The sequence below is a fragment of the Colossoma macropomum genome, unplaced genomic scaffold (genome assembly GCF_904425465.1).
Source record: "Colossoma macropomum unplaced genomic scaffold, Colossoma_macropomum, whole genome shotgun sequence".
In the NCBI taxonomy this organism is placed as follows: Eukaryota; Metazoa; Chordata; class Actinopteri; order Characiformes; family Serrasalmidae; genus Colossoma; species Colossoma macropomum.
Genome location: NW_023494805.1, coordinates 29,415,931 through 29,429,116, shown reverse-complemented (window position 1 = coordinate 29,429,116; position 13,186 = coordinate 29,415,931). Strand labels below are relative to the sequence as shown.

The 13,186-nt window shown below is 39.1% G+C and overlaps 1 protein-coding gene across 3 annotated transcripts; it reads right to left on the bottom strand.

The window, feature by feature from the left end:
* Positions 1–2,474: 2,474 nt before the first annotated feature.
* On the bottom strand, positions 2,475–13,052 carry lrp10 (low density lipoprotein receptor-related protein 10). Of its 3 annotated transcripts, none has more exons than XM_036596340.1 (10): positions 12,966–13,052; positions 12,015–12,199; positions 11,460–11,492; positions 10,487–10,622; positions 9,687–9,877; positions 9,112–9,590; positions 7,373–7,797; positions 6,067–6,261; positions 5,149–5,278; positions 2,475–4,714 (listed from the first exon to the last, which is right to left on the bottom strand). In XM_036596340.1, exons 2-10 carry the CDS (start codon positions 12,061–12,063, stop codon positions 4,094–4,096), a joined length of 2,259 nt encoding a protein of 752 aa, XP_036452233.1. In that variant the 5' UTR covers positions 12,064–12,199; positions 12,966–13,052; the 3' UTR covers positions 2,475–4,093. The 3 variants fall into 3 exon arrangements, with proteins under 3 accessions (XP_036452233.1, XP_036452236.1, XP_036452235.1); XM_036596343.1 differs by having other exon boundaries at positions 11,460–11,489; XM_036596342.1 differs by having other exon boundaries at positions 12,882–13,004.
* Positions 13,053–13,186: the final 134 nt, after the last annotated feature.

Below are 13,186 nucleotides of genomic sequence, written 5' to 3'. Positions count from 1 at the left end.
TACTTTGGACACATAAATAACACAGCAGTGAATATAAGTACAAGTGCAATTGTACAGTTTTAATCCTGAACTGAACATGTTGTAATTACAATGAAACATGGAAACATTGTTAATAACAGTGGACAATAATCAACTGGACTCTGGTCCCCAGGTAGGTATAGTTCCAGTGTCAAGTTTGGACTTGATTGAATATATGTGTCTAATAATCTTAAAGACAGGGTTGTGTCTTAATGCTAGGATAAATATAAATTGTTAAGTTCATGCCTTGGTAGAATAAAAAAATATAGGATTTTTCCACCACATAATTCCATAGGTGTTATTTTTTTATTATATAAATGGTGTTCTGCAATACTATACACAAGTCTAAGAATATGGTATGTAAAGCTATTTGTCTAGAGAGAAAACGTTTATTTGTTCAGAAAATAACCAAGACTGCAATAAATATAAATAAACAAAAAAAAAAAAACAATACATTGTGATTTGATGTGTGAGAAGTCAGGAACAAAACCTGTTTTTTTAAAGGGCCTGTTTTTTTTGGTTTTTTTTTAAATAAACAGACTGTTTTTCTTACTGTGCCTTTAAGACCAACACTATATGTAAATAAGATCTGTTCTGATTGGTTGTCCTGTACTGTGCCTCATTCAAAAAGCTTTCATCGCTGAAACACTGCTTAGAGGTTCAGTGTGAATGGGCTTGCTTAAACTGCTATAGACTGAATAGATGGATATATGTAAACGTGTTAGTTCATGTGACATCACAGAAACAATGAATTACCTGAGAGTAAGTTGGACACAGTGCTGATAGCTTCACTAACTGCTGCTTCCACTCTCTCTCTCTCCCAGTCTGAGAGGATGGGACTCTCTCTAGGAGTCCATGTGTTGATTCTAATTGGCTGTGGTTGAACAGCTGTGGCTTCAGTCTGACCCCTGTTCATTCTTTTAGACCTATGAGACTGAGGATGTTGTGAAATGGCACTCCGGTGTTTCTTGGCGGTTTGAAGATGAATCAGTCCATCATCTAAATCAGCGATGTTGGACACTTTGTGTTTGATTTCAGCTTCATTGAAGGACCAGTCAGAAGAGCTAGGTTGATAGATGGGCAGAGACACCACTTTGATAGAACTCTGCACCTCATCAGAGATGCACTTTCCCGAAACACAAAGAAGCCACAACAACAGCAGCAGAAGTAAAGAAATGTGGTTTTGAACAGCCTTCATCTGAAAACATCACACAATGTATGGGTGGTTAAGTTAAGCCACAAACAGGGACAGTGACTGGACAGCTTTGCTAGAGTTTCATCCCCCAGTCCTGATCCAAATCATTTAATATTGATTAAATGAGTATTTGTATTTTCATAGATCATATAGCTACATGGCGTACACTTCTTCTAACTTTAAGCACATTAGTTAGTAAAAAAACAATTTGTATACATCTGTATATAATAGCACATAAATATGCTATTTATTAGACTTTCACATCTTTTTTATGCACATTTATGTGTCATGCAACAATGTTTAAAAACTCAAAACAATGTAATTATACTAGACTGCCAATTATTTCAATGTGCTTTTTTAATATACGCATTGTGCGACACACTACATTGATACATCAATAGATATATTGATTTAAACATTTCAGGTTTTGCCCTACTTTCTATTGCTATTACTATTACTATTCAAATTCTATTTTATTATATTTAATATTGACTTACAATCCAGTTTGATTCCGCCTGATAAGTTACTACAAAACTATTATTATTATCTTAGTTGTTTTTTAGTTGTACTTTTTGGTATTTTCATAGCTGTATACACCCTGAATTGATATATTTTGTTATGTATTTCAACTACTTACACAAAATAACCATTTTAGAGAGCCATCAATATTTAAAGACAAACCAGTCTATCAAGCAAAGCCACAATGTTTAGCACATTTTGCACTTGCTTTAATGCAGACCATGGTACAGTGAAACTACTTAGTCTACTACTGATACTACTATTCTACTACTTCTCACAATGGATGCTTCCCTTTTCTTTAATATAAACTGTATAGTGGTCAGATAATCAGTTAAATAAGATGGAAGTACATTTAAAAAAAAAGTATGCATTTTGGAGTCAAGTTGTACTCACCTGTCCCTGGCGTTCAGGACTCCTTACCAAAATAATAAAAAATCTGATAGAAATAGCCATTTTGCAGCATTGCCTCTTTTTCCTCTCTATAGAATTGGATACAACTTACAGAGTGCTAGGATGACTCCTATTTGGCATGATGAAACTGTGGACAGTCAAGGCTTTGATGTGCTAATAAGTCTTTATAGTCATCCATGTAGCACCTCCTCACTAGTTGCAGTTGTACTGATCTGTCAGCACTTCCTCTCTGACTTAACACGCCTTCCACCACTATGTGGAGGAAATGAAAAGGCTCAAAGCTTTAATGCAATTAAAAAACACTAAATAATGATGAAACACTCACTCATAGTAAAAGTGCAAATCATTTATTCATTGTGAATTTTCTAGTTCTTTTAGCATATATACAGTGAAACGTCCTAATAAAATCACTTAATTTTCCTTTCCAAACCACAGCTTTCTATTGCAATCACCACTGACCAGAAACACATTACACATTACTAGGCATTTCAAAAAATACATTCAGTAATAAAACAATATTGACAGAGGAAACAGAAGTTATCCGTAAGAGCAGGCGAGATCAGATGATCATATTTATGGCACTAATATGTTTCATTCTTTGACCACTGAGCCAAAAGCTGAATCTAAAAGAAAAGTTATCATCAGAGCAACCGTGATGTTGTTCGGCTTGGTGGTGCGTACAATTGCCTCAGGCACCGAGAGGGATTGTCTGAGTGACTGCATTCACGCACAAACATACATACACACTCTAACAGGTGCCCACACACTCTTACACACTTCAAAATTATTGCCACAATTGCCATGCACTACCATAGACACAACCAGGGTGAATACAAAGTCATTGTGTAAACTTTTGTGCATGTGTGTTTTTATGTGCAAGTACATACAGTCACATCGTGTCTAGTGATCTACAGGAAGCTCATTCAAAGGCACTTCTGAGGAATACACACAGCTAAACGTATAGCAGTATGAGGTACATACACACCTACAGTACTGTGAAACGTCAGAGATCACCCTTCATTTATTTCATTTCCAGGCAAAAAGGCCATTAAGTGCTAGTTATTCATTTTTCAACATCAGGACAACAGAAATTTACACAGAAACTTCAATAGCTAAATACACTATTATATTTGTCAATATTTACTGTGTCCACCCTTTGTTTTTATTACAGCTTTAACATCTGCAGGAATATTTTTCCTCAGTTCCAGCATTCAGTCTTAGCAGTTGGTTGTATTTTCTGCTTAAACACATTCAATGATGCTGGGTTCTGGACTCTGAGGTGGTCAGTCCATTGTTATGAGAACACCCACATCTTTGTTTGAATTGCAAATATTCTCACTAAATCCGTTTTTCTTTTAATCGTTTTTTGAACTCCAGTTTTTGAAACTCCTGTTTTTCATTTATTTTCCCTATATTTTCCCCTTCCTTATGCAAGTAGATTATCTTATATTTAATATTTAATAGCCGTTTTGACTGGAAATTACATAAATGAAAAGTGGTCTCCAAGTTTTGCACAGTACCATATACATACAGAGATGTAAGTAAATGGAACTCTTTAACACTCTGTTAAAAATAAACCCTACAATGCCAGACTGTATATGTGTAGCATGGTGCAGTAAATTTAGCAAAGGCTAAGACAATACAATTTCATTAGGAGAGGCTAGGGAAGATTCTCTGTGCAAAGTTGTCCTCCATCACACAATCTCTGAGTAAGTGCACATCCAACATACAAACATAGATCCACATACATACTCAAGTCTCAATACTCCATAATCTTAAGACAGGCAAACAAACTCATTTGAGTTAAGGCACCTTGACAGCACAGACTACAACTAAGATGCTGCTTATGTGCTGCCCAGATCATAATTTAGTGGTGAGAAAGTAAAAGTGTGCAAGAGGAAACAAAAAACAGAAAGGCAACAGAGCAACGGAGAAAGCAGCAGCGGTAGCTCAGGTCAGCATGGGCACGTCATCCTCAGAGATTGTGTCATCAGTGAGAGGGATCAGCAGCACCTCATCATCTGAAGAAGAGGAGGAAAAGGAGGGGGAGGCTGAAAGAGGACGAGCAGTAGAGGAGGACGAGGGTCTGAAAAGAGAGATACTCAGCCCCAGTGAATGGAAGAGAGAGGCCAGTGAGGGGCTACTGGGTGGAATGGCAACAGGAATGGCATGTGGTGTTTCTGGAGCATCGGCAGGCTGGCTGGAGGGAGGAGGTGGAGGTGAAGGAGGAGGAGGAGGGGGAGGTGGAGCCTGAGCCTCTGCTTGCTGTTGCTGCTCTGTCGGTTGGGGGGGTACTTTTTGAGGCAAGGGCTGGTTGGCCACTTCCCTGGCCAAGGAGGAGCCTCCAGAACCTGACTGATTAGACTCTTGGCCGTTAGGAGCAGCCTCTGTCTGTTGAGAAGTAGAACTTGTGGTCTGCGTGGACCTAGATGCAGGCCTGGGAATGATGCCCCACCTCCGCAAGCGACGCATGGCACGGCGGACAAATCGCGGCCTGCGCCGTCGCCGAGGTGAGGAGATATTGTCCTGTCTGAGGAGCTGAAGCAGTCCTCTCAGAGAAAGAGTGGTGGGCTGAGAGAGGGTGGGGAGAAAAAAAAAAAAAAGTATAATCAAACATTAAAGAGTCAGAACTTGTGCATCTGGCCTTGCTATGTTTCAGGATAATAATGGACTCATTCTTTCGAAAAGAATGCCAGGCATCTACAGATGCAGCCAAAGCCAAACCTGATACAGCCAGTGCATGGCCACTTTGAATCAGCAGGAAGGGATTTACTATTTTGTGGCATTTTTCTCAACCATGTTTGAGCTACTGGACTATTAAGATGTCTAAATAATGAAATTGAGCATGTGAATAAAAGACTGACAGTATTACTGTTCTGTTAGGAAATTCTCTACATTCTTTTGTGTTACCTACAGCCATGTGTAAAACAAACAGGAAAAACAGGATAGAGCTGTCCAAATTAAAACCTGTATCTGTAAAGTCTGAATGTTTTTTTTTTCTTTACCTCATTGGGATTCTCAGTGGGGAAGTCCTCTACTGGAGGAATTATTCCCTGAGCAATCAGCTGGCCATAGGAGGGCGGGGCCTGTTGCTGGATAAACTCCGCCTCTTGGCGGCTAATCGGGGCAAACAAACTAAAGCAAAAGAGATCATACAGTCATCAAAATGAGCAAGAGCATCAGACACATCTCATTGAAGCACTGTCTGTCCAATACAGCACTACAGCACTACTGTCTGTCTAATACTGTGGCCTACAAAGGTAACTTAAACAAAAAAAAAAATTCTATAAAAAATTACAGATGACTGACAAATTAAAGGGAAAAACCAACATTAAGTGTCTTAGTAAGGTGTTGGGCCACCACAAGCTGCCAGAACAGCATATTTAAAAGATAAAAGATATTTACTCAACTGGTATTTGAATGATGCTGCTACACCAGTACCACAATATTGTAGCATACTTATGAATGACTCTTTGTGTTGAATAGCCAATCAGCTCATATTTCTAATGTAGCACTTAACTTGTTATTTAAAGAACGAGTCATTTTTCATTTACAAATTCAATGCCAGTTTGCCGTTTAAAGAGCAAGTAATGATATTTATATGGCAACTTGTCTAATAGAAAGTACTGAAAACATTCTAGTGTACATAATGTGTTTATTTAGGTATACAAAAATCTAACCTTTATTTAAAGTAAATGCCTGAAAAAAAACTAAGTCTTACCAGGAAACTGATTTTCTTCCCAACTTTGTATGTGCCACAATTGTTGGCATCCCTTCATTTAATACTTTCTGCAGCCTCCCCTTTGTTAAGACAACAGCTCTGACTCTTCTACAATGCTTAATGAGACTGGAGAACAAATGGCAACACACACACACAAACAAAAACACACACACACACACAAACACAAACATCTTAAATGTACCTGTATTCACGAGTGCGAAGTGAGTATAGCTTGCAGGTGCAACCCATAGCAATGACCAGCAACAGTCCACACACCAGGCTGCCCACAGTTGCAGCAGTGATGACCTTTCGAGGCAGAGTCACGGTGCAGTTCATCTCATCAGTGCCATCCTTACAATCCACTTGTCCGTCACAGCGCCAACTCTCAAACACGCATCTGCACAGGGAGACGATAAAGTCCACATATTTTTTTACATTCATACACTTCCTCTGATGCACCATAAGTCATATTACAAGCTCAATTTATCTAGTGTTCTTTTAAATTCAAACACCAAACAAATGATCAGTCAACATGTACATACATCATAACCAACAAAATGTCTAAATTTAATGATTTTACATGCAAAGCACCTAGCTCATAATTCAGACAATTACAAACTCGAGTTTAGCAGGCTGAAGATTCTCCATAAGTGGGCACTATCAGCAATCAAGTAGCTTTTGGTGCTTCATATGTTCAACTACATTAACCAACTAAGCTCTTAGAAACTGTACAGAATCAGAACATTTACATAAGCCGTATAGAGACAAGACCTTTTATGGACCTGTTAAATGCATGATAGCATAGTTTGACTTTACAGTGGTAAATGCCCCCTTCATATGCACCTACACATTTATCCACATACGGGTTTCCTGCTGGTTGAAATATCTGTGTTCCTTTTTTTCTTATTTCTGTTTGACAAAATGTCTCCCTTCCTTCCTGCAAAAGTATAGCCCTCTGGAACTTTGTGAATATTTTTTGTGTTTGTTTTGGTGTCAAAAAGTTATCATCACATGTGCGATACTACAGAAAAAGCTGCAAAACGCCAGAAATATTCCAGAAGACTCAGTGGAGCAACACTGTTTACAAATCTAAATGTCTCAAACAGCCTGGTCAGTCTCGGCATGTTTTAATCCAGGCTTGGTCTAGAGGCATCATGATAATTAGATTATGATAATCAACCCATGCCATCTCCATGATCATAGCTTAGATAGACTAGAAAGCTTATATTAATATCAAACCACTGGGATGCACATAAACAAATTTAATGCCAAATTTAATTTAATGCGTCTCCTTGTTGTTTGACAGTTACTATATATTGGTTTCTATAGTAACACCACAAGGGTATTTATTTGGACTGCTTTCACGTATATGTATTTGAATTATTTGGTATATTTGTTAATACATCTAGGTCTTTTTTAGAGCCCTGTCACAAAACAATGTGTTTGTAATAAACCTAAAACATGAAGTATATCTGCACTAACACCACAGTGTGTACTCCTACACTTACCTGTCGCTGTCGCAGTGGAAGGTTCCTGGCTGGCAGACAGTGCATTCGCGCTCATCGCTGCCATCAGCACAGTTCAGCTGGTAGTTGCACCTCTCAGTAGCGGTGTAGCAGAAAGGCCGGCCAATTACGTGACCTGCCCTCTGCACTGCCCCACAGGGGAAGTGGCCAGCTGGGCACCCTCCACACCCCTCCTCATCCCGACCGGTCTCTGGACAATCCCAGTGACCATCACACCGCTGCTTCTGTGTGTAGCAGCCCCCCTCAGAACCCTTACACAGACCCTCCCAAGGCAGGCAGTAGTCAGCGATTCGATAGGTGGCATTGAAGCCCCGCCCCTCAGAGCCAGCTTGTGCACGATAGGTTAGAGAGAGCAGACCAGTCTTGGACTCCACCTCCACTGTTTTAAAATTGGACGTAGATGTGATCTACCACACATGAAGAAAAAAAAGTAAAGGTTTCTTTAATTTTAAAGACAACAATGCATCAAAAAGATATTTCTACAATCTGCCAAACATAATATATTAATGTCAAAAACAATGTCATACTATGCTCACTGGCCATTTTATTAGTTTGCCTAAAATATGTATACTACAACTGACTGTAGCCCATTTATAGCTGCACAATTTATCAGTCACCCTCAAACCTGTCACCCTTAAACCTGCCCATGAGACTGTTTTCATACCTAGTTTGTTTTCTAAAGTCCAAATCTGATTTTAAAAAAAAAAAAAAACAATCTTTTTTTCTTATTATTAATTTTATATATTTTTATTTGGTTCGGCTGGCAGACAACGGATAATTTGTTTTGTGTGTGCCCAAGTATGGGTGGAGTATTCACAAACTTTACAAAGTGGACTAAACTAAAGAAAAAGTTTGATTGGTCCACACCAAACAAGATAGGTGTAAAAGAACTCTATGGTAAACCTGGATTCTGAGTCCAAATATATAGTAAATGACATCTGCCTTGAAATTTACTAAAAGAAAAGTGTCAGTCTAAAGTCTTTAAGATAAACAGATAGATGGTAAGCATCTACTTCACCTCAAAATAACTGTACAAATCAAGCTGCATCATATTTAACCTCAAACCTTTTAGCCTGGAAAAAACAAGTTAGTTAGCTAATACCAAAGAATAAAATCACTATATGATGCTAAACGCTTTATCCATTAAAACTATACAATCATTCGCCTATTGTTTTTATAGGCATATCTCTGTGACACTTCCTAAGTGCTTTAGCTATGCTTTTTTTGCGCTATCTGCTTGCACACTCCAAAAACCACTGGTGGCATGGTGTGGTAGACCTTCTCCTCTGGTTTGCATTACCCTTTAGCCAGTTTTTTACACTTTAATGACTATTCACAAATTTAAACATTCTGACCCACCCCTAGTTGATAAACGTTGTATGTTAAGAATTACAGAGTTGTTTTTATGCATAAAATTTGTGTAATCCTTTAACATTCAATTAGTGGTCAGTTTCTCATTGGATATGTTCGGATAGTGGACTATTCCAAACCCAGCAATGACACTGCAGTGTTTAAAAATCCAAGCCACACTGCTGCCAGTCAGTAATTGCATCTATTGTACAAAGTACATCTATAAAGCTAGTATACCTGATAATAGGCTCAATGAGTGTAGGTACATCAAAGGTACACCTACTGCACTGCATGCCAAAATTTGCAAATATAATCCAGCTTTTCAAACTACATTCACACCACACTTTCACACGCACTTACTACACACTCACAATTTTAATGACATTTCCGGCACCGTCTGGCTGGTCAGTGATAATAAGGTTGTCTGCTGACCCCAACACCAGCTGCTGCAGCTCCAGCTTAAGAGGCCGTGGGTCCTGGGGGTCAACTGTCCACACACACTCCATTTGGGCTCCTGTCAGCAAAGGGGGGAGGAAAGAGCCATAAAACGCCTGCAGATAGCCTCCACAAGGCCCTCCTTGAGAGAGAAGTGGCACGTTGGGTTCTCTGTGTGGCAGATGGCCTTTCTCTGTGTCAAAGTCCATGGCTACACTGGTGGGGGTTTTAGTCGGGAGGAGTGAGGGGTTGTGGTCAAAGTGAGGTTGGAGGTTGACAAAATCGCAGCCTTCTTCGTCAGAACCAAGCTCATCGCCTTGCCCGAGACATTCCACTTGGCCGTTACACTGCCAGGACGCAGGAAGACAGCGTTCACTGTAGCACTCAAACTCACCTGGGTAACAGGGACCAGACCCTGGACACAGACAGAAGACAGAGGTTTTATATTCCTTTTCAACTGCCTTGACCATTTGAATATAAAAGACATATAGCATCATAATATTCACTCTACCTTTAATATATGACAGGCGAAATCCTGCAACAGGGTAGAAGTGTGGGTAGTAGTGATGCGTTACTGTAATGTTTCCCCCATACAACTCGAGTGGCTTAGGCAGCTGGTTACCACAAAGTGGGATGGGTGTGCCATTAAGCGGTGCCACGATTACCCATTCTCGTCCACATTTCACAGTAAATTGAGAAAAACTTAGACAAAGACAAGGATGAGGAATCAGCAGCAAGACAAGGCACAACATAACATGACCAGAATCTCCCTTTAATGTACAATACAAGAAATTTTACTATGTGTAGAAGGAATATATGTAAGTGTAGCAATTTTTAGTGTACCTTATGAATTCACAACTTAAACACTATCACTTGCTACTGTGCTATTTCAAGTAGTTCTACAATTTCCCCTCACACTATATATATAATCCATTTAATTCCAGATGTCTATACATTACATCAAGTTCATAACAAAAAGGAAATTACATGGAAATTATTTATAAGCTCTTTGTTTTGTTTTCAAAACAGACTACTTCTGGACTCTTTAAGTGTCTGCAGACAGGATGTTTTCCAACATTTGTTGTCACATACTGACTATAAATAGTTGAAACAGAATCTTTGACTTGCTTCTGAGACAGAAATTGGATTTTGACCAGTTTTCTAAGTTCAATAGTCTCTGTTTTAAAGCCACTGTTATAGCAGTGCATCTTTTCTTCATTTCTTCCCAAATATCTGGTTGTATAAAACCACACCTTTTGGACATAAAGAAAAGTCTCTATATTCTTTATTTATAGTATGAGGGGACAGTACCTGAGAATGACACGCTCTCCCACTTCTGAGATAATTGTCCAGCTGCAGTTAACTGGCCCTAGAAGGCCATGAAGGCCTGAACTATAAATTTCTCCTTGCCTGTCCTGTTGTATTTTTGGTGATTTGCCACAATACACTGCCAGAAAAAAATAAGGGGAGTACAGGGTTATACAGAGTCATAAACAGCACTGTAAACAGAACTGCCTCAAAGGTTCTACAATATAACACTTAATTTATTGCTACAATAAAACAGACAAAAATTAAAATGACCTGACTTTTTGTATACAAAACAGCAATTGATAAAAAGTAAGTATTTATAAAAGATTTGTCTTATCTTTCAGTTCATGGGAAAATCATGGTATCATAAAGAAAGTTTATTGGAAAATACTCTGGGAAAACTTTACGCATAAAGATATGATGTCACAAAGTCAAAACTACACTGAGGAACAGTTTATGGTCCACACCCATTTAAAAGTCAGCCAACATAAGAGATAGGAACTATATGATAAAAGAACTAGAAAGACGATATTTGCAGGGCTCAAATTTGATTACACAAGCAAACAACCAAGCCTTGTAGATCAGAAAAGAGCCCTAACATATTTCAAAGCTTTAGCAACAGTGATGTGTTGCTATCAAGTCTATCACATCTGTAATATCATGAAATCTATTTAACTCTCCAAAACAATACTATAACACTAGTTTACAATTATATACATAAACTTTACCACACAGTTGTATGGAGAACTCTAAATACCGCCAGTCAACATACATGTTTTGTTGATTTTCTAAGTGAACATAAGTTAATTGTGCATTAAAATATGCAGCAGTGTGTTCTCTATAGAGGATATGTTAACTTATTTCACTTAGAAACTAATAAAACCTGTAATTCAAAGAACGGCAGTCTAAACTGAATCAAGAACTGAATACAATTTGTGCATGGCATAAAATTTAAGTTGCAAATCTTTTCACTCACTCAAACTGGAGGCCCGCTCCAGGGTGCAGGCTGCTGGAAAGAGACAAAATCAACATTTTGGTCACTGGCAACACTTTGTAGTATACAGTACACAGACTGAAATATGCCTGTGGGAATAGTGGCAGTTTAGCTAATATCCCCCACCAATAGAAACTGGAGAAGCAGCTGCGCCAGCTCCATTTGTACTCATGAGACAAGTAAACCTTAATCTCTCTTAGATTCATTTAATTTACATTTAGACCGACATTACATCATTCAACACACACAATCAGTAAAGCTCAAATTCTGTTATGCTATTACACCTACATGAATTATCCTTTACATTTCGACAAACATGGAATCAGTTATCATACACAGCACTTTCATAAACTCCACACTTCCTAAATTTAACCTGTAACTTAAAAGCATTTTATGTAGTTAGTTATTTACGTAAAGGAAACATTTTAACTTGTAGCTAAAAAGCATGTTAGAAAAAGCTGCCATAAACCAACACTATAAACACTGAACACAAGTACATATTTTGTTATTAGCACTTCTCTAGAACAAACATCTCACCTGTCAAAAATAAAATACTGAAGATGCTAAGGCTGCGAGGGGCAGCCATGCTGTTTTGTACAAAAACCCACAATGTTATTGTGTGAAGCAAATTAAAAGCGAGTCCAGCTCCATTGTAAAAAATAATGTCGAGAAATCGGTTAGTTTTCCACAGCAGCGGACGTCATCGCGGCGGAAGCTTCTTGCTGTGAATGAGAAACACAACACAACACTAAAACATCGAAAAGGGACAGCAACAGAGAGTATTTTCAGAAATTTCACAAAGCAGGGGTTTTGGGTGTAAGTGGAAAACTTAAGTGAGGGCTGTTCAGTGGGAAATGGCTCGACTTTGGGCTCAAGTAACTAAACAACTACAACAAACAAAATGAGCAGACAGAAACGAAATTAACGTTAACCTACTTGCTAAACTGTTCGGACCAAATTAATGACACCATTTAAACCACACAGATCTGTAAAGCAGGTCTACAAAAGGACATAACAAGAACATAAGAAATCTAAGAATAGAAAATGTAGATCAGGGTTTAGGAAGTGCACCGTATGAATATAGATGAGACCAGTTTCGACTCTCGTTTCTCTTCCCAGCCCAGCAGTGACGCAGACTCGTGTTTGGTTTCGATTATAAACCGCACCAACACTCACTGACAAACGGAGGCATTTCGACACATATCAAACAAATTCTACGACACATCTGGGGTTATCCCCTCTGTGAGCCCCACTGACAGCAGGTTTATATCCCCCTTAAAGCTCCGGTCCGTCTCAACGTCTCTGACTTTATTAGCTAACGATAGCTAAACTAAGCTAACGCTAGCCAGCAGCTGTTCACGTTTCTTTTTTTCACTTTTTCCTCCACCGACAGCGCAACCGTACCCCAGATATTTCTTTATCCGGCAACCCCATCAACTACAGTATCGTCTTCACGGGCCGTGGAAGGAAACAGGCCAGAATTCGTACCTTTTCTCCGTATTTCTTTTTCTGTTGTTGACATTCACTCTCCGCCACTTCCGCGTCGGTCCGATAGAGATCGAAGGGCCGCCCACGAACGTCCTGGCGACGTCATCGCGTAACTGAGCAACCACTCGGTGACGTTTTGATGTGTGATACCCGTTGACTGTATATGGTAATGCCGCATATCAGGCACTAGGGGGCGCCGCTGCGGCGCGCTGTGGCGCTGG